The sequence below is a fragment of the Schistocerca nitens genome, chromosome 3 (genome assembly GCF_023898315.1).
Source record: "Schistocerca nitens isolate TAMUIC-IGC-003100 chromosome 3, iqSchNite1.1, whole genome shotgun sequence".
Lineage (NCBI taxonomy): Eukaryota > Metazoa > Arthropoda > Insecta > Orthoptera > Acrididae > Schistocerca > Schistocerca nitens.
This window is the reverse complement of record NC_064616.1, coordinates 685,054,409-685,076,172: the sequence shown is the minus strand read 5'-3', so window position 1 is coordinate 685,076,172 and position 21,764 is coordinate 685,054,409. Positions and strand designations below refer to the sequence as shown.

The window sequence follows — 21,764 nt, the reverse complement described above, 5'->3', positions numbered from 1 at the left end:
ATTCCTCATTGATTCATTGTCTATGACAGCACATCTGCATAGAAGTGTTGATGGATTATCTTAATAATGATTTGGACCTCCAATCGTCGTGAAATAAATACCTCCAACTCTAATTGTTTTACATGAATTCCGCATTATATAATGCAGCAGCTATCTCCGCTACCAATCATGGGAAAAGGGGGGCATCTCTCCACTGAATTATTTGCTCAATCAACGATAATAGATTGTGGATAGAGGAAAAGAGTTTGGATAGGTAGAACATTTTCCATTAGAGTACTCACCATGCAACGGTTGTATATGGTTACAGTCATTAACAGTGGTATTGTTATCTTGGGAGAGTTCGTCCTTGTTAGGTAACAACATTTTTAACATATTACGCATTTGAACACTATAAATGTGCACATAACTCTTAACGAGTACTAAGTTCTCAGAGAAAAATAAAACAAGCCACGAATAAGTATCTTGGGGTTACTGCTACTCGCGAAACCGGATCTCCAGTTGGACATAAAGTAAAACGAGATGTATAACATCATCTTAGTATCTGACAGAGTACCGACCGCGGTGGTGAAGTAATGAACTCTTGGTGTATTCGGTTTGCGTTCTTCATAAATTACACTGAGGTGATAAAAGTCATGAGATAGTGATATGCAAACATGCAGATGGCGATTGTACCGCGTATGCTTGGTATAAAAGGAAAGTTTATTGACGGATCTGCCATTTGTACTCTAGTGATTCCTGTGAAAACGTTTCCGACGTAGTTACGGCCGCACGACGGAGATTATCAGAAATTGAATGTGGAATGGTAGTTGAAGCTACACGCCTGGGACATTCCATTTCGTAAATCGTCAAGGAAATCAATATTCCGAGATCCAAAGTATCAAGAGTTTGCCAAGAATACCAAATGTCAAGCATTACGTGTCATGGAGATTATGTGACAAACTTCCATGGATCATGTAGAAGGGTAAAAATATCAGTTTGAGGTAGTAAAGAACCCTGATCGAGAAACGACAGTTTCGAATATTATAAGCGAAAGTTTTTCTGACTTCCAACACTGTAATACATTTGTCGGTACTATTGTTGGGTAGTCAACTTCAGACGTGGTAGTATGAACCAGAAAAGAAAATATTCTCCCGTGAATACGGACTCTAAAATTCATGCCTTAATAGCTATGAGCACTTGTTCACCTTCGATACTGCGAATCACATCTCTTCTACTGCTAGGACAATACAGTGGCCAACGACCTTCATTTAACGACCGAGAGCAGCGGCGATTGCCTAGAGTTGTCAGTGCTAACGGACAAGCAATACTGCGTGAAGTAACCGCAAGACGAACGTATCGGTTAGGAAAGTGCGGCGAAGTTCAGAGTTCAAAATGGATCAAATGGCTCTGAGCACTATGCGACTTAACATTTGAGGTCATCAGTCCCCTTGAACTTAGAACTACTTAAACCTAACTAACCTAAGGACATCACACACATCCATGCCCACGGCAGGATTCTAACCTGCGACTGTAACGGTCGCGCGGTTCCAGACTGAAGTGCCTAGAACCGCTCGACCACACCGGCCGGCTAAATTTCGGAGTTAATGGGGTATGGCAGCCGACGTCCGAGGTAAGTGCCTTCGTCAACCGCACTGCGTCGCCTGCAGCGCATCTCCGGGCTGCGTGATCATATGCGTTAGACCCTACACGACTGGAAAACCGTGGCCTGGTCAGATGAATCCCGATTTCAGTAGGTAAGAGCTGATTGTAGTGCTGGAGTGTTGTGCCGGCCTCACGAAGCCTTGGACCCAAGTTGTCAACAAGGCACTGAGTCAGCTAGTGGTGGCTCCATAATGGTGTGGCTATGTTTACATGAAATGGACTGAGTCCTCTGGTCCAACTGAACCTATCATTGACTGGAAATGGCTATGTTCGGTTACTTGGAGAAAACAGCAATGGCATCCGCCACAATTGTTGACGACTGGTTTGAAGAACATTATGGACAATTCGAGTGAATGATTCGGTCATCCAGATCGCCCGACATGAATCCCACTGAACATTTGTGGGACGTAATCGGAAGGTCAGTTCGTGCACAAAATCCTGAACCGGAATCGAGGGAGGTGGCGCAGTGGTTAGCACACTGGACTCGCATTCGGGGGGACTACGGTTCTAACCCGCATCCGGCCATCCTGATTTAGGTTTTCCGTGATTTCCCTAAATCGCTTCAGGCAAATGCCTGGATGGTTCCTTTGAATGGGCACGGCCGACTTCCTTCCCCATCCTTCCCTATTCCGATGGAACCGATGATCTAGCTGCTTCGGCCTCTCCCCCAAACCAACTGTTGTTTACATAGTTCCGCGTAGTCAGCGCGTACACAAGTTTCCCACTAGAGCGCGCCCCGCTAAGCACAACAGCGCAGGCGCAGCGCTCGTCCGTCTCCGCACTACGAGATGGCGCTGTCTTAGAGACGGACCAAATTCTGCTTCCGCCGATCCGCGTATTAATATCTAACGCAGCCAATGAGATTGCTGCTAACGTAGAACCTTTTCTCCTCACGGATCACACTCGCGCAGTGATACCTGAACGCGCGAGGTATTATAACGAGTGTACAGACCTCCGATTAGTCAGTCTGCCTTAGTCTGCCTTAGTCTGCATTAGTCTGTAGTCAAGTTTAAGTCTGCGCCTAATAAGATTATCATATTACTGTACATACCCATGAAGATAAATGTATAGACACTTTATCAAGTATCAGATATATGTGAGAATAAGATTAACGTACTAATGCCAAAGGAACTTCAGATTGTCAATTGTAAATAGCATCCAGAATCAAGTTAAGTAATTTTATGTTATTATTATTTTAATAAATGTGTGTGAAAATTAATCAAGTTCTGTTTAAAGTTGGTCACCGTCAATATGCTACTCTAAGAGTGCAAGTGGCATTTCTATCGTCTGACCTAACGGCAGAAGATAAACACGCCACGATAAGACCACGAGACATATTTCTGACACTCGCCTACTTCGCTAGAGCGACAAGTCAAATAATCTGATGGTGTGTGTACCGAAGGTCTTACAGTACGCACACCACACCAACCAACGAATCCTACACCGGCAACACTCAGAATCATGGACTGAAATACAGACAGCATGGCTCGATATTTCTGCAGGGGACTTCCAACGACTTTTTGAGTCCATGTCAAGACGGGTTACTGAACTACTCCTGGAAAAAGGAGTTCCGACACGAAATTAAGAGTTATCCCATGACTTCTCTCACCTCACTGTGAGTAGCATGTGTTCTTTCACTGCACGAGTCTTTCGTATCACTGGAAAATACACTCCGGTAGATACAGAGTTTTCAGCCTGCGACAGAGTTGCATAACGTCCACGACCACATCGTTATCTCGCCAATTCAACAACGGCGATGACGGCGACGACGACAACAACTAGGTTGAAATCACCTGTACTCATAATGGTCACATTACTAAGTCCTATATTTAGGACATATTCACTTTGTTCGTACATTAGTTCTGACACTTCATCATCTTGAGATATGCGTGTTATAGCACATATTTACTAGACATATTTGTCTTTTTGCTGTCCATACTAACACCTATGAAAGATTCCTACCCTATCATCTCAGTAACAACGGTATCGGTACATGTATTCCATTGACGAAGGTAACAGAACGATTTTCGACTGTTTCAGGATCAGGGTCCCTTACTTCAAATTGATACATTTAACCTTCTCCATCATCCCTGAAAGTATGTAACACAATAACGCAATCGTTCTCTAGGTACGACTATTATCTACTTGTAAGCTTTGATGTGCACACGTGTTATTACCATACGCAGACAGTGTACCTTTTCTTTCCGACACTACACGGAGGTGAAAAATAAAAGTTTGGGATAGCGATATGCACACATACAGATGGCGGTAGTATCACGTACACAAGGGATAAAAGGGCAGTGCATTGGCGGATCTGTCATTTTTACTCAAGTGATTCATGTGAAAAGGTTTCCGACGTAATTATGGCCGCACGACGTCAATTAACAGAATTTGATCATCGAATGGTAGTTGGAGCTAAATGAATCGTACATATTATTTCGGAAATATTTAGGGAATTCAACATTCCGAGATTCACATTGTCAAGAGTTTGCCAAGAATATCAAATTTCAAGCATTACTTCTCACCATGGACAAAGCAGTGGCAGGCGGCCTTCATTTAACGACCGATAGCATCGGTGTTCGCGTGGAGTTGTCAGTGCTAATGGAAAAGCATCACTGGCTGAATAACCTCAGAAATCAATGTACGACGAACGTATACAGTAAGACAGTATGGCGAAATTTGGCCTTAATAGGCCATGGCAGCAGACGACCGAAGCGAGTGCCTTTGCTAACAGCAGAACATCGCGTGCGGCGCCTCTCCTGGTCTCGTGACCATATCGGTTCGAACATTTATGAGACATAAACGAGAGATCAGTTATTGCACAAAATCCTGCACCGGCATCACTTTCGAAATTATGGACGGCTATAGACGCAACATGGCTCAATATTTTTGCAAGGGACTTCCAACGGCTTAGTGAGTCCATGCCACGTCTAGCTGATGCACTACTCGGGCGAAAGGAGGTGGTGGTGGTAGTTAGTGTTTAACGTCCCGTCGACAACGAGGTCATTAGAGACGGAGCGCAAGCTCGGGTTAGGAAAGGATTGGGAAGGAAATCGGCCGTGCCCTTTCAAAGGAACCATCCAGGCATTTGCCTGAAACGATTTAGGGAAATCACGGAAAACCTAAATCAGGATGGCCGGAGACGGGATTGAACCGTCGTCCTCCCGAATGCGAGTCCAGTGTGCTAACCACTGCGCCACCTCGCTCGGTGGGCGAAAGGAGATCCGACACGATATTAAAGACGCATACCATGACTTTTGTCACCTTAGTGTAAGTTTAACATCAGTTACTCCTCCCTTCGTATCATTGAGCTTTATACACTCCTGGAAATTGAAATAAGAACACCGTGAATTCATTGTCCCAGGAAGGGGAAACTTTATTGACACATTCCTGGGGTCAGATACATCACATGATCACACTGACAGAACCACAGGCACATAGACACAGGCAACAGAGCATGCACAATGTCGGCACTAGTACAGTGTATATCCACCTTTCGCAGCAATGCAGGAGACGATCGTAGAGATGCTGGATGTAGTCCTGTGGAACGGCTTGCCATGCCATTTCCACCTGGCGCCTCAGTTGGACCATCGTTCGTGCTGGACGTGCAGACCGCGTGAGACGACGCTTCATCCAGTCCCAAACATGCTCAATGGGGGACAGATCCGGAGATCTTGCTGGCCAGGGTAGTTGACTTACACCTTCTAGAGCACGTTGGGTGGCACGGGATACATGCGGACGTGCATTGTCCTGTTGGAACAGCAAGTTCCCTTGCCGGTCTAGGAATGGTAGAACGATGGGTTCGATGACGGTTTGGATGTACCATGCACTATTCAGTGTCCCCTCGACGATCACCAGTGGTGTACGGCCAGTGTAGGAGATCGCTCCCCACACCATGATGCCGGGTGTTGGCCCTGTGTGCCTCGGTCGTATGCAGTCCTGATTGTGGCGCTCACCTGCACGGCGCCAAACACGCATACGACCATCATTGGCACCAAGGCAGAAGCGACTCTCATCGCTGAAGACGACACGTCTCCATTCGTCCCTCCATTCACGCCTGTCGCGACACCACTGGAGGCGGGCTGCACGATGTTGGGGCGTGAGCGGAAGACGGCCTAACGGTGTGCGGGACCGTAGCCCAGCTTCATGGAGACGGTTGCGAATGGTCCTCGCCGATACCCCAGGAGCAACAGTGTCCCTAATTTGCTGGGAAGTGGCGGTGCGGTCCCCTACGGCACTGCGTAGGATCCTACGGTCTTGGCGTGCATCCGTGCGTCGCTGCGGTCCGGTCCCAGGTCGACGGGCACGTGCACCTTCCGCCGACCACTGGCGACAACATCGATGTACTGTGGAGACCTCACGCCCCACGTGTTGAGCAATTCGGCGGTACGTCCACCCGGCCTCCCGCATGCCCACTATACGCCCTCGCTCAAAGTCCGTCAACTGCACATACGGTTCACGTCCACGCTGTCGCGGCATGCTACCAGTGTTAAAGACTGCGATGGAGCTCCGTATGCCACGGCAAACTGGCTGACACTGACGGCGGCGGTGCACAAATGCTGCGCAGCTAGCGCCATTCGACGGCCAACACCGCGGTTCCTGGTGTGTCCGCTGTGCCGTGCGTGTGATCATTGCTTGTACAGCCCTCTCGCAGTGTCCGGAGCAAGTATGGTGGGTCTGACACACCGGTGTCAATGTGTTCTTTTTTCCATTTCCAGGAGTGTATGTTTGTACAAGTTACAGGAAAATAAATACTGTATACATTTGTAGTCAAAGAATCTGTGAAATCGTTTCAATGACATGCCGGTTTCTTACAAGATGTTCCGTACACGCTTTACCTGTAGATGGTACCATCCTTTTTTATCGTATTCTTCACTGTTCAAAGACAGTAAAACTAATGCCTAACTGTCCGAAGAAGTCGAAGGATGCCGTCGATACACCTGGAAACTCAACGGTTATAAGAAGCGCATGCCTTATCCATATGGTTAGTGATTAGTTCGAAAGGAACGGAACACAGCTGTTGGATGAAGCACGTTTGAAATCACATCCCCATTTGTCGGATCTAAAAGTAATGACAGGACTGAATTCGCATTGCTTGTAAATCTCGTGATGTGTTTGTAAATCTGTATAGGCTAACTTATGTCCATTTGAAAAAAAAAAATGAATTTCCTAATGCAATTGTCAGTAATATCGAAATGAAGGGACAAGCGGACGAGAGGATCAGCTCCTGATTTAAGTCGCCAGTGTTTAGAAATATCGAAGTAAGGCTATGAATTTCCACTGGCTTGGAAGCCAGCGAAACTCTTCCCACGTTTTAAATGTTTCATCCAAATAATATTTAAGCTATGATGAAGCAATCTGGCCGTTTATGATTGTGAAAGCGGTTCAGGGAATTGCAGTGACTGAAATATGAAAGTGCTCAAGTCAGTCAGTAAGAATAACGCTGGAGCCAAGAAACTACTATGTTCACTGGGAATGGCAGACAAGTTGTGAAGTTTCGGCTGGACCATCGACATACCTCTGTGGATGTCAGGAAGATCTTTACCGATAAACAGAACTCTCTCCATATCAAAGGATGAAAATACCGCTTCAGTTGCAAATTTGTTTTATTATCACGACCTGTTTCGGGCTCTCATAAGCCCATCCTCAGGTGTCGCAACTGTGCTGTGGCCCCGTGCGCCGCGGTGGACGTGTACTAGGCGCGGTGTGCTACCTAAGAGCGCACGTCACGTATATTTAATTCGTTGTTGCACAACGAATAACTTAATGAATTTAATTTATTGAATAGGGATGGCCCTAATATAAGTGGAACACGTGTGCTGTGACTTACAAGATGATAAAAATAGGGAGTTCATCAAATTACTGAATAGCCGGCCCGGGTGACCTAGCGGTTCTAGGCGCTTCAGTTTGGAACCGCGCGACCGCTACGGTCGCATTTTCGAATCCTGCCTCTGGCATGGATGTGTGTGATGTCCTTAGGTCAGTTAGGTTTAATTAGTTCTAACTTCTAGGGGACTGATGACCTCAGATGTTAAGTCACATAGTGCTCAGAGCCATTTGAACCATTTTTGAAATTACTGAATTAACCAAGTGTAAAATCCCTATTATTACAATTCACTTTAGACTTCAAGCTAACGACTAGTGTATAAAGACAGGAAACTGTTACGTTCATTAAGTATTAACATATATTTTAATGGAATTAAAATAACAGCTCCTTGGCGAAGATCGGGTAACGTGTTTGAGGTGACCACAACACAACATTTGGGGGAATAACTAAGATTACAGAAGTCGCACAGTGACTACCGAATGTTAATCAGAGAGGGAAAAAATAACTACAGAAAGAATCATTCACGCACCCAGTATCTTGAATGAATACATGTTGAGGTCGGGAGAGCTAATAAACTTGTTTGATTTAAAATGTGAAAACCGTAACATCAGTCTGAAATCTTCGTGTACGTTCTAAAGCTCGGTTTGTGAACGCTGCAATTTCTCACCATACTTAGAGTTATCGGTACCCACGAGTGGCCGCTGTGTGGCTGAACGCTCTAAATCTTACGGCCTGCACCGAAGGCTCCTCTCCCTCAAATTCTAGAATCGAAATCCCTCTCCCAATTGTAACGTTCCCTGGCGAGTGCGGATGGAAGAAAATTCTGCAGAGCACACCCAGCCACAAGCATAATTTTTACTCCATCCCTTTGAAGCCTTGTTCATGATTTTGCTCATCAATGACAGTGATTCTTCAGAGTGCCGACCAATCAGATTCATTCTAACAATGCAGCTGAGTCCCTTCCATACCCGATTTTAATATAATTAACCATCTATGGAGATTTTTGGTGCTGCAGCTCAGAAACAGGCAACGTCTCACTCTCATCTTCTGTCATGTTTCGCGTTTCAGCCAACCAGGCCGTCTCCATGTATACACAAGCGATTTACATTATCCAATGGTAGCTGCTCTTACTATTTCTTAGCAATGTCAACAACAATTCAGTTAGCTTGGCGCCAGCCTGACGGATGTGGGTGCCGTGTTCTTAAGCGCAAAATAGCCGCATGGACTCGTCTCTAACTCCACTTAAAGATCTTACCGTCTCACCATCGTGGGCCTAGCGTTTCCCAGAACGTGTGCTTCACGCAGGGCATAGGACAGACCAATACTGCAATACCCATCATTTTAATCTCACAATGCATCTCTTTGAAGCCAGCGGACTCCCCGTGTTAAAAACAGTACGCAATAGTTTTCCATCGTTTAGGACGCAAAACCAGACGGTGCCCCCTCCAGCGGAACTTAGGCCGCATGTAATGTACTGCTCTCGGCTCCTGCCTGGCTTCTCTTTCCCCTGCCATAGTGACGGTGTCAATCCTTGGAAGAGGACTGTGGCACCTCTAATGGCCGGATACTGACTCACTCTCCCCATGTTCTGCGGGCCTCACCTCAACATGTAGTCGGTGGGATTCCCAACTACACATTTAAAAATTCCTCCGGAATGAGAAATTAATATGGAAATTTGGTAGTTAGATGTATCACTCACTGGTGTTAACATAGCCATACTTTAATTTCATTTCTAACTGGGAACTGATTTGGATTGGCTGGGATTACTAATATAATGGAGTCTGATTATGGTACATGGTAGTTTTGACAAGAACTGTTGCTTAACAACGTCACGATTAAAAAGAAGTGTTAATTACCTCCTCGTAAGGCGACTTCCTGATGTCAGCCCTGGAAGCAATAGAGAGAGCGTGATAAGTTCGCTAGTCTAAGATTTCCACACAATTTCTCTCTAAGATTACCGTAGAGAAACCATATACTGCTACGTCCAATTCAAATGACATGTTCCAGGGTGTCATAATTTGTAATAAGTAACGACGCATCACACTGATGGTAATAATCCCCTCCACGCCATAAATATAGAGCACCAAGTCTTATTAGGAAAGATGCGGTCAAAAAATGGTTCTTAGCTGTGTGTAGCCTTTTTCGATCTACTGTCCATTCGTAATAGCTGTGTTTGGGCATACTGCGTCATACGACGATTGGGATCACGTTCTGCCCCATTGGCATCCCTCATACATCCGTCAGACAAATATCGTGATGAGGCTTTGCCACACAGAACATGTCACGCCACTGGCCACTTCCGCACTTTGATCTGTTTTGAAACACTTTTATAAGCAAAGTAGAAATGCAAGTTAAGATTTATTTATGCTATGAAATAAGTTGGTGGGGTCTTCCTTGTTTAGTTTCTCAGATTTTAGTAAAGACCCAAACTGTGTTTTCACTTTTAATTTCAGTGTATTTTGTGTGTGATTTATGTGACTGCAGGCTTTCTCGGTGTATTCCAGTGATGAAATCTTCTCGGGTGAACATCCGAGCGGTGGCGTCGTCTTGTAGCAACGTTTCGAGGAGTTTCGACATGAAGACGCCACCGCTCGACGGATCACCCGACAAAAATTCATCATTACTGTTATCTACATTCAGAAACACTTCAGCTTTCCGTGGCCGTGCGGTTAAAGGCGCTGCAGTCTGGAACCGCAAGACCGCTACGGTCGCAGGTTCGAATCCTGCCTCGGGCATGGATGTTTGTGATGTCCTTAGGTTAGTTAGGTTTAATTAGTTCTAAGTTCTAGGGGACTAATGAGCATGGGCAAAGCTAACAAAAGGTTGTGATGGCTCTGTCGACGCCATCATTTTTCCTGGTCAATCTAGAATCCAGATATTATTGAGAAATGTCAGGGTACATTACATCCGTCAAATATTGACCTTCCTATTTCCAAAACTGGAAATCTATAATACCTAAGATAAAAATACGGTCTTGGTTGAAGTTTTTACTATCAAAATTCAGTGATGCGTTTCGCCTGTGGTGTGCATTTTCTGATTATCTACAATGCAAAAAATTTGAAAAATAGGTATGAGGAAGCGTTCTGATAACATCCTTTGAAAAAACTTACTCAACGGGAAAAGTTATTATGCTAACTTACATAAATTGGTCACGACACATGCCATCCATAAAATTATTACACGATGCGAATACATCGGCAGAATGCGATTGGGAAGTTGAAAATTCCAAACCCTGTAAAGTGTGTTCCTGAAAAGAACCGGAACGATGAAAACATGCTGCGAAAAAAAAAAATTTAAGGCTTGATAAACTCGAAGATACAATTAGTTTTCAAAAGGGTGGCTTAGGAGACTGTGAAAATCAGTACTGAAAAATCCTTTAATTATCTTACTCTATGTCATGCGCCGGCCGAAGTGGCCGTGCGGTTAAAGGCGCTGCAGTCTGGAACCGCAAGACCGCTACGGTCGCAGGTTCGAATCCTGCCTCGGGCATGGATGTTTGTGATGTCCTTAGGTTAGTTAGGTTTAACTAGTTCTAAGTTCTAGGGGACTAATGACCTCAGCAGTTGAGTCCCATAGTGCTCAGAGCCATTTCTATGCCATGCGTTCAGGACGTCGCACAAGTTAGAAACAGATACAGAGCATAGGTTAATGGATCGGGAGCACAACATGTATGAATAGCCCGGCTGACAAACAAAGAATGAGGAGAAGTATGGGAATCGGACCTCGAGTGCAAGTAGTGTTGTAGAATCAGACAGGTGACACTGGCTAGCCTATACATTATCACTGTGCAGGACCGAATTCATACACACAACATAAATTGCCTTATAAAACCCAGTGTTCATAATTTCTAAAGTGACAGCCCAAAAAATAAGAGTTAAGTTAACCGGCATCTGTCCGATATATACCTTATGAAAAGATCGTCATAAATAAAAAATGAGAGTTAAATTATGCTTTAAAGATAAAGGACTCAAACAAATAACAAAAGAGATACCAGCGTACTTCACAGAAATAAGGCTAAATTTCTTTAAGAAGGAACATCATTAAATCAAAAAATGATTGATTTTTGATGATCGGCTGACCATTCAGGAGGCCATCAGCACGAAAACGTGCATTTAGCGATCGCAAATTCCTCAAGTAAATCGAGTTTCCGCCTTTTATGGGCAAAATGCAACATTTGCAAATTATTGATAGTAGGCAGCAATGGCCAGATGCCTTTAAGTGTTCTGCTGATGATGAGTGTTGTTTTATCTGCAGTCTTTTTTGTGAGAAGGTGTTCCTGAAGCGTGGTTTTAGACACACTTCCCGTTTTTCTAATATATTCAGCGCTGCACTGGGTATATAATAATGCCTAATGTCCCGACTTACGATAAATACTTGTCTGTGCCTGTTCATTACGAAGTTGATGTCATAAATTGATACCATCAGCGAAAGCTATATGCGCGTCTGTACGCCAGAACAGGTTGGCTATGTCATAAGACATGTTGCCTAGGAACTGTTGTAACTTTCGTTACGTTCTGTATCTGAATGCAATGGGCAATGTAAAGACCAGCCAACGCCATCTGTCTGATTCTACAGCACTATTTCCACTCGAGGCCCGATTACTATATTTTTCCGCATTCTATGTTTGTCAGCGGGGCCGCACATAGATGTGCTCCCGCTACATGAAGCTCTGCTTTGCGCCTGTTCCTAACTTGCGCGGCGTCCTATATTCACGGCGAAGAGTAAGATAATTAAAAGATTTTTGGGTACTTATTTTCCCGGTCTCCTAAGCCACCCTATTCAAATATAATTTATCACTGAAGTTTTTCATCGTTCCGGTTCTTTCTTTTCAAGAACGCACAAGACAGGCATTTGGGACTTTCAACTTTCTGATACCCAATCGCATTTTACCGATGTATACGCCTCGTGCAATCATTTAATGTACGGCCTGCGCCGTGACCGGTTTTGTGCCGCACGGGGTAGCTGCACGGTCTAGGGCGCCTTGTCACGGTCCGCGCGGCTCCCCCCGTCGGAGGTTCGAGTCCACCCTCGGGCATGGGTGTGAGTGTTGTCCTTAGTGTAGGTTAGATTAAGTAGTGCGTAAAGCGTAGGGGCCGATGACCTCAGCACTTTGGTCCCATAAGACCTTACGACAAATTTCCCAAATTCCAGTTTCTGTAAGTTTGCATAAATCTTTTCCGGTAGAGTACGTTTTTGCACAAGATCACAAGATGAGATCAGGACGCTTCCTTATAACTATTTTTGGAATTTTTTTGCATTGTAGAAAATCATAAAATGCCTACCATAGGCAAAACGCATAACTGAAATTTGAAAATAAAAACCTCCGCAACCAAGACTGAATTTTTATCGCAAACCTCACACTGATCGCTGTACCTCTAGCAATGATGATGATGATGATGATATTTGTTTATGGTGTGCTCAACTGCGCTGTCGTCAGCGCCCGTACGAAGTCCCAATTTTTACACAGCCCATTTTTTCTGTACACAATCCAATCTATCCACTGTCACGGATGACGATAAAATGATGAGGACAACACAAACACCCACTCCTCGGGCAGAGAAAATGCCCAACCGGGACGGGAATCGAACCTGGGACCCCTTAATTCAGAGGTCTAGCCAGTAGACAACAAGCTGCGGACGGCGGCAATGAGGAAATGGAATATCTTAGAAACTGCGACGCCTCATTCGGCGACAGCAGATACGGATACAATGAGGAGTCAAATGATAACGAGACAGATGAGAAAAAGTACACTACTGGCCATTAAAATTGTTACACCAAGAAGAAATGCAGATGATAGATCTGTACCTACAAACTGGAAAATTGCGCAGGTCGCACCAGTGTTTAAGAAGGGTAGTAGGAGTAATCCATCTAACTACAGACCTATAACATTGACGTCGGTTTGCAGTAGGGTTTTGGAGCATATACTGTATTCAAACATTATGAATCACCGCGAAGGGAACGATCTATTGATACGTAATCAGCATGGTTTCAGAAAACATCGTTCTTGTGCAATGCAGCTAGCTCTTTATTCGCACGAAGTAATGGCCGCTATCGACAGGGGATCTCAAGTTGATTCCGTATTTCTAGATTTCCGGAAAGCTTTTGACACCGTTCCTCACAAGCGACTTCTAATCAAGCTGCGGGCCTATGGGGTATCGTCTCAGTTGTGCGACTGGATTCGTGATTTCCTGTCAGTAAGGTCGCAGTTCGTAGTAATAGACGGCAAATCATCGAGTAAAACTGAAGTGATATCAGGTGTTCCCCAGGGAAGCGTCCTGGGACCTCTGCTGTTCCTGATCTATATAAATGACCTGGGTGACAATCTGAGCAGTTCTCTTAAGTTGTTCGCAGATGATGCTGTAATTTACCGTCTAGTAAGGTCATCCGAAGTCCAGTATCAGTTGCAAAGCGATTTAGAAAAGATTGCTGTATGGTGTGGCAGGTGGCAGTTGACGCTAAATAACGATAAGTGTGAGGTGATCCACATGAGTTCCAAAAGAAATCCGTTGGAATTCGATTACTCGATAAATAGTAAAATTCTCAAGGCTGTCAATTCAACTAAGTACCTGGGTGTTAAAATTACGAACAACTTCAGTTGGAAAGACCACATAGATAATATTTTGGGGAAGGCGAGCCAAAGGTTCCGCTTCATTGACAGGACACTTAGAAGATGTAACAAGTCCACTAAAGAGACAGCTTACACTACACTCGTTCGTCCTCTGTTAGAATATTGCTGCGCGGTGTGGGATCCTTACCAGGTGGGATTGACGGAGGACATCGAAAGGGTGCAAAAAAGGGCAGCTCGATTTGTATTATCACATAGTAGGGGAGAGAGTGTGGCAGATATGATACGTGAACTGGGATGGAAGTCATTACAGCAAAGACGTTTTTCGTCGCGGCGAGATCTATTTACGAAATTTCAGTCACCAACTTTCTCTTCCGAATGCGAAAATATTTTGTTGAGCCCAACCTACATAGGTAGGAATGATCATCAAAATAAAATAAGAGAAATCAGAGTTTGAACAGAAAGGTTTAGGTGTTCGTTTTTCCCGCGCGCTCTTCAGGAGTGGAATGGTAGAGAGATAGTATGATTGTGGTTCGATGAACCCTCTGCCAAGCACTTAAATGTGAATTGCAGAGTACTCATGTAGATGTAGATGTAGATGATAATAGGGTATTCATTGGACAAGTATATTATACTACAACTGACATGTGATTACATGTTCACACAATTTGGGTGCATAGATCCTGAGAAATCAGTACCCAGAACCAACTCTGGCCGTAATAACGGCCTTGATACGCCTGGGCATTGAGTCAAACAGAGCTTGGATGGCGTGTTCAGGTACAGCTGCTCATGCAGCTTCAACACGATACCACAGTTCATCAAGAGTAGTGACCGGCGTATTGTGACGGGCCAGTTGCTCGGCCACCATTGACCAGACGTTTTCAATTGCTGAGAGATCCGGAGAATGTGCTGGCAGGGCAGCAGTCGAACATTTTCTAGATCCAGAAAGGCCCGTAAAGGACCTGCAACATGCGGTCGTGCATTATCCTGCTGAAATATAGGGTTTCGCTGGGATCGAATGAAGGGTAAAGCCACGGGTCGCAATACATCTGAAATGTAAAGTCCACTGTTCAAAGTGCCGTCAGTGAGAACAAGAGGAGGCCGAGACGTGTAACCAATGGCACCCCATACCATCACGACGGTTGATACGCCAGTATGGTGATGACGAATACACGCTTCCAATGTGCGTTCACCGCCATGTCGCCAAACACGTATGCGACCATCATGATGCTGTAAACAAAACCTGGATTCATCCGAAAAAATGACGTTTCGCCATTCGTGCACCCAGGTTCGTCGTTGTGTACACCATCGCAGGTGCTCCCGTCTATGATGCAGCGTCAAGGGTAACCACAGCCATGGTCTCCGAACTGATAGGCGATGCTGCTGCAAACGTCGTCGAACTGTTCGTGCAGATGATTGTTGTCTTGCAAACGTCCCCACCTGTTGACTCAGGGATCGAGACGTGGCTGCACGATCCGTTACAGCCATGCGGATAAGATGCCTGTCATCTCGACTGCTAGTGATACGAGGCCGTTGGGATCCAGCACGACGTTCCGAATTACCCTCCTGAACCCACCGATTCCATATTATGCTAACAGTCATTGGATCTTGACCAACCCGAGCAGCAATGTCGCGATACGATAAACCGCAATCGCGATAGGCTACAATCCGACATTTATAAAAGTCGGAAACTTGATGGTACGCATTTCTCCTCCTTACACGAGGCATCACAACAAAGTTTCACCAGGCAACGCCGGTCAACTGCTGTTTGTGTATGAGAAATCGGTAGGAAATGTTCCTCATGTCAGCCCGTTGTAGGCGTCGCTACCGGCGCCAACCTTGTGTGAATGCTCTGAAAAGCTAATCATTTGCATATCACAGCATCTTCTTCCTGTCGGTTAAATTTCGCGTCTGTAGCACGTCATATTCGTGGTGTAGCAATTTTAATGGCCAGTAGTGTAAGTAAACTGTCAAAAGTAATCTCCATAGCTGTTGATACATTTATCCCACTGTGAGAGGAGACGCTCACTGTCTTCATGGAGAAATGTTTGCTGTTGCCTACGGATCAGTGATTGAATTCAGGCGTGACCCCTTTGCCAGAAGCAAATGGACTGCCACTAATGTCTTTCTTCAGTTCTCTAAAACTATCGAAGTCGTATGGGGAAAGGTAGGGGTATGTGGAAGACGTATAAAGACTTTCCAGCAAAATGTCTGCAGCGTAGTCGAAAATTCCTGGCAACATGTGGGCGGGCATTATCTTCCAACACAGTGATCCCATCCGTCAATATTCCTCAGCGTGTGGACTTGACGGTGAAATTCAGTTTTTGCAAAGTGTCCACGTAACACTGCGCGTAAGTTGTGGCACCGTGTCCCAGGATGTCAATGAGCGCGGATCCTAGCACTCAAACAAGAACGTTATGTTGACTTTCCGGGAGCTGGCGTGGCTGCTGTTTTGACTACGATTCAGAAATTTCGCTGGGAAGCCCTAACACAACCTCTATACAGTTCCAATCTCTTGCCATGCGATTTCCATCGTTTTGGGGCACTGAAGAATGACATTCGCGGTCGCCGACTTATTTCGGAAGAAGAGGTGCATGCCTGCGTACAACCATGGTTCCGTAGGCAATTGCAAATCTTTTTCCTTGAAGGCATTGACCATTTTGTATCACAGTAAGGTGTATATATTAACATTAATGGCGATTGCCTCTGAAATAATAAACAGTTTACTTACTTTTTCCATCTGTCTCGTTTCATTTAACTGCTCCTTATACAATGTGAAACTGCAACCAATTTGCTTTAGGTTCTCTAATTAGCATTAAAAATTGTGAAAACATATTTACAATTTAGCAAATTATCAGTTGTAAAGTATCATGTTTGGTTTTGGAGGAGGGGACCAAATTGCGAGGTAGTCGATCCCATCAGGATCAGGGAAGGCTGGGGAAGGAAGTCGGCTGTGCCCTTTCAGAGGAACCATCCCTGCATTTACCTGAAGCTATTTAGGGACCTCACAGAAAACTTAATTAAGACCAGTCGGACACGGGTTTGAACCGTCGTCCTCCCGAATGCGAGTCCAGTGTTCTAACCACTGCACAACCTCGCTCGGTTACTTTAATCTTTCCTGTGATACGTTAACCGCTAAGTGGACATTTAAAAGAAGGTTTAAATAGCTAAGGGCGGTGAACGATAATGCGAACCGCAAGCCAATAAAATTGCTGTTATGTGTGCTAAAAATTTTAAAAACTGTTTTATCCCAGATGAGGCACCAGCGCTGAGTTTACGTAAAATTTGTGTTCCAAATTGTACAAAGCGCCTTACTTTCAGTTTGCACTACACGCTTTATATCGAATGACGCTATTGCGAATAACAAATTACGAACCACTTGTACGTAATGGTGAAGCCTTAGGTACAGAACACGCGGATTCTTATTAATAATAACGAGCAAAAAATGAAAGTGCTGGAATGGAATTATCTTGAATTTCTCGGCACGTAACATTGCCCGAAACCTCATGACCACACGTAGAGCGATATTACGCGGTTGGAAACCAGAAGGCATCCGCTGCATTAGTATGTCGCGAAAAACATCCATTCGCAGAAAAATATCTGAGGTAGAAGTATATAGCCCCTATAGTGTCCGACGTTTTACTGTGTTCTTGTTAGCAACATATGTAGAATCCAAGATATACACGAATTAATTCACAAACTGGACGACAAAGAAATTGGCTGAAGGAACGTATGAAATGAACAATATTTGTAGCCGACTGTTACAACCCCATATGCGTTATAATTATTATTTTTGTTTCTAGGCAAAGATGTATCGCTTCTCCATCTCATGGTCAAGGATACTTCCGAATGGAACAATAACTTCAATCAACCAAAAAGGAATCGATTATTACAGAAAACTTATAGCCGAACTTTTGGAGAACGACATCCAGCCGATGGTAAGTCACATAAAAGTTAGCAGTCGTTACAAAACGTATATACGGTAGATGTCTTGCATGTAATAGACAGCCACATAATGCCTATCATGTCTTTCATTAATTTCACTTATCTGAGTTGTTTTAACAGTGATATAATTAATACGTCTTTGCGACCAGAATTCCTACAAGGCAGTCACCGCTCCCTGCGCCTAACGACCTCATACATTTATCATTACACCCATATTAAACCGAGCGGAATTCCGCTTCCCTTATGAGTGCGATGAAATCAAAAGAAAGAAGTAACAGGGGATTCAATACGTTGCACTCCTCTTCTTATGCACCGAGAAAAACTTTCTCTTAAGAGATTAGTTTGCTTTTTCCCTGTTCTCTTATCTTTTTCAAGCTCTCTCTCGTGTTCTGTTAATGTGTTTCGGCCTCTTTCTATTTTCTGACCCAAGTAATGACGCTGTGTTATCACCAACTCTTGTCTACAGATGACTCGACAAATGCATTTAGCCCATTTCGCATTGGTTTTATCGGCATTTCATTACCGATCGTACTTAAACAACATTAATTATTCTAAAGACTTTTTCAGCAGCTATGTTTCTGCTTCCTTTCCACTTGAATGTCTGCTGCTCCGCTAATTTTAGTTACCTCGAATTTAAATATTTTTAGTTTCTTCCGGAAAGTTCAAAATAAATGCTTGTGCATTTTATAAGAATTGTAAAAAGTAAAGATTCAGGTTGCCTATGAAAAATTATTGTTGCTATCGAACACAGAATGTTTTGCTGCGACTCATACATATCAGGCTAAAAACTTATTATCATATGAGACAAGCATTATTAAAAGCAGCAGCTGCAGGTAGAAAGTTTATCAGTAATTTTCTGAAAAGTATTTCCCGTTTCATTTTCTGAATATCCTTCCCAACGTAATCCAAGATGAAATAATTTGAATAAACAATGTTATTCTAAGATATCATACCGAGCAAGGCGACGTGATGGCTAAGATAGCGCACTAGATTCACTTTTCATATCCTCTTCCTGTCATCCGTCGTTTTCCTCGATGTCTTAAGATAAGTTTCAGGATGGTTTTTTCAACAATGCTAAGTAATATTTGCATCCCTATTACAGCCCAAGTAAGCACGAGTTGACTTCATTGCAGTAGGACGTTACAGTCTAACCTCCTATATGTTCATGATTGACCAGGTGACAATCTGCGCCCCTAACGCCGTTCATTTCCTTTGAGAGAAGTTACTTCATTACTCCTTCCAGCTGTGGATGAATCTGCGTGTAGGTTCTTTCTTCTGATGGAAAGTATCGTTGATACTTTATTCACAGTCATATGTTAGAGTCACCCTTTCCCTGAACGTTCAGTAAGTTCCAGATCTAACTCAACTACTCCACAGAAGGTATCTCGTGAGCAATGCGGTTCATATGCGATTCATTTAATTCGTAAATTCTGTATAATGCTGTATCCCTAAGAAGCATCTTGACAAACACGATGGTCGACGTTTTGCTCTGACTAGGTTTCTCTCCAATTCATTTGCGGAGACCATTCAGTACTCCAAGGCAAGCTGTGCACTCGTGTACCATATTAATGACATGGAACTGAAAAAAGTTTATACTTTCTTAGTGTGGCTTTTCTCTAATACTTCCATACTCCTTCCAGCGAAAAAAATACGATACGCAATGAGTTAGCACGTTGCTAATCTCGCTGAGTGTCGTACGTGTTAATTAAGTTAGAGAGGAAAAGATAATTCAAGGTAATAAATTCTTCCGTTGCTGCTTTGCAGAATAACTATTATTATAAATGTGAAGTATGAAACTATGGATATTCTGTATTATTAATTTATTTACTTAACAGGACTTTGGCGTACGAGGCCATTATCAGCCTTGTGATGGACCTGTAGATCGAACCCATACGCATTTCCTGGGTTTCATTAACGACATTCTGGAGCATTGAGAAATTGTTGCAGCCTGTAAACACTGTATACTAATTATAAAAAGTCTTTGTGTGTAGTTGTCTGATCTATTAGTAACAAATGAATGCTTTATTTCTATACCTTAGTTACGCAGCCTTCAGGCTGCTCTAAACTCGTGTTGTGTACATATCTCTTTGCCGTTCTTTATTGCATTTGTGGTACACACTCATATTTGAAGTAATATGTAAGGGTTGAGAAGCATATATCACTAGGGGAAAGACAGATGCCGCCTACAGCAAAATTAAAGAGACCTTGGGAGAAAAGAGAACCACCTGCACGAATATCAAGAACTCAGATGCAAAACCAGTCCCAAGCAAAGAAGGGAAAGCAGAAAGGTGGAAGGATTGTATAGAGGGTCTACATAACAGAGACGCACTTGAGGGCAATATTATGGAAATTCAAGAGAACGTAGGTGACACTGGGAGGGAGATTTGATACTGCGTAAAGACTTTGATAAAGCTCTGAAATATCTAAGACGGAGCAAGGCCCCAGGAGTAAACAACAATCCATTAGTACTGTTGATAGCCTTGGGAGAGCCAGCCACGACAGAACTCTTCCATCTGGTGAGCAAGATGTATGAGACAGGCGAAATACCCTCGCATTTCAAGAAGAATATAATAACTCCAGTTCCAAAGAAAGCAGGTGCTAACATGTGTGAAAACTACCGAATTATCAGTTTAATAAGTTAGGCTTGCAGAATACTAACACTATTTCTTTACAGAAGAATAGAAAAACTGGTAGAAGCTGACTAGGGGAAGATCAGTTTGGATTGAGGGGAAATGTAGAAACACGCGAGGCAATACTGACCCTACGACTTCTCATAGAAGGTAAGTTAAGGAAAGGCAAACCTACGTTTATAGTATTTGCACATTTAGATAAAGCATTTGACAATTTTGACTCGTATACTCTATTTCGAATTCTAGAGGTGGCAGGGTTAAAATCCAGGGAGCAAAAGGCTATTTACAATTTGTACAGAAACCAGATGGCAGTTATAAGAGTCGAGGGGCACGAAAGGGAAGCAGTGGTTGAGAAGGGAGTGAGACAGGGTTGCAGCCTATCCCCGTTGTTTTCAATCTGTACATTGAGCAATCAGTAAAGGAAACAAAAGAATTGAAGTAGGAATTAATGTTCATGGAGAAGAAATGAAAACTTCGAGGTTTGCCAATGACATTGTAATCCTCTGAGACAGCAAAGGACTGGGAAGAGTAGCTGAATGGCATGGAAAAGGTCTTGAAAGGAGGATATGAGTCGCGCGGGATTAGCCGAGCGGTCTGAGGCACTGCAGTCAAGGACTGTGCGGCTGGTCTCGGCGGAGGTTCGAGTCCTCCCTCGGGCATGGGTGTGTGTGTTTGACCTTAGGATAATGTAGGTTAAGCAACTTAGGGACTGATGACCGTAGCAGTTGTCCCGTAAGATTTCACACACATTTTAACATTATTTTGAGGATATGAGAAGAAAATCAACAAATCCAAACTTGGATAACTGAATGTAGTCGAAATAAATCAGGTGATGCTGAGGAAATTAGGTTTGGAAATGCGACAAAGTAGTAAGATGGTCGAAGTAGAGAGAGGATATGAAATGTAGACTGGTAATGGCCAGGAAAGCAGTTCTGGAGAAGAGCAATTTGTTAACATAGCGTATAGGTTTAATTTTTAGGAAGACTTTTCTGAAAATAATTGTCTGGAGTGTAGCCATGTATGAAAGTGAAACCTGGACAATAAACAGTTCTGACAAGAAGAGAATAGAAGCTTTTGAAATATGATGCTACAGAAAAATGGTGCAGACTAAATAGGTAGATAACTGATGAGGAGGTAATGAACAGGACTGGAGAGA

The 21,764-nt window shown here is 43.7% G+C and overlaps 1 protein-coding gene across 1 annotated transcript in view; it reads left to right on the top strand.

Moving 5' to 3' along the window:
* Positions 1–21,764, top strand: part of LOC126249717 (myrosinase 1-like) — a 300,669-nt gene that overhangs the window by 23,375 nt on the left and 255,530 nt on the right. The window contains exon 3 of the mRNA XM_049951398.1: positions 17,837–17,971. Coding sequence (XP_049807355.1) covers positions 17,837–17,971 — 135 coding nt within the window. The remainder of the gene's footprint in view (positions 1–17,836; positions 17,972–21,764) is intronic.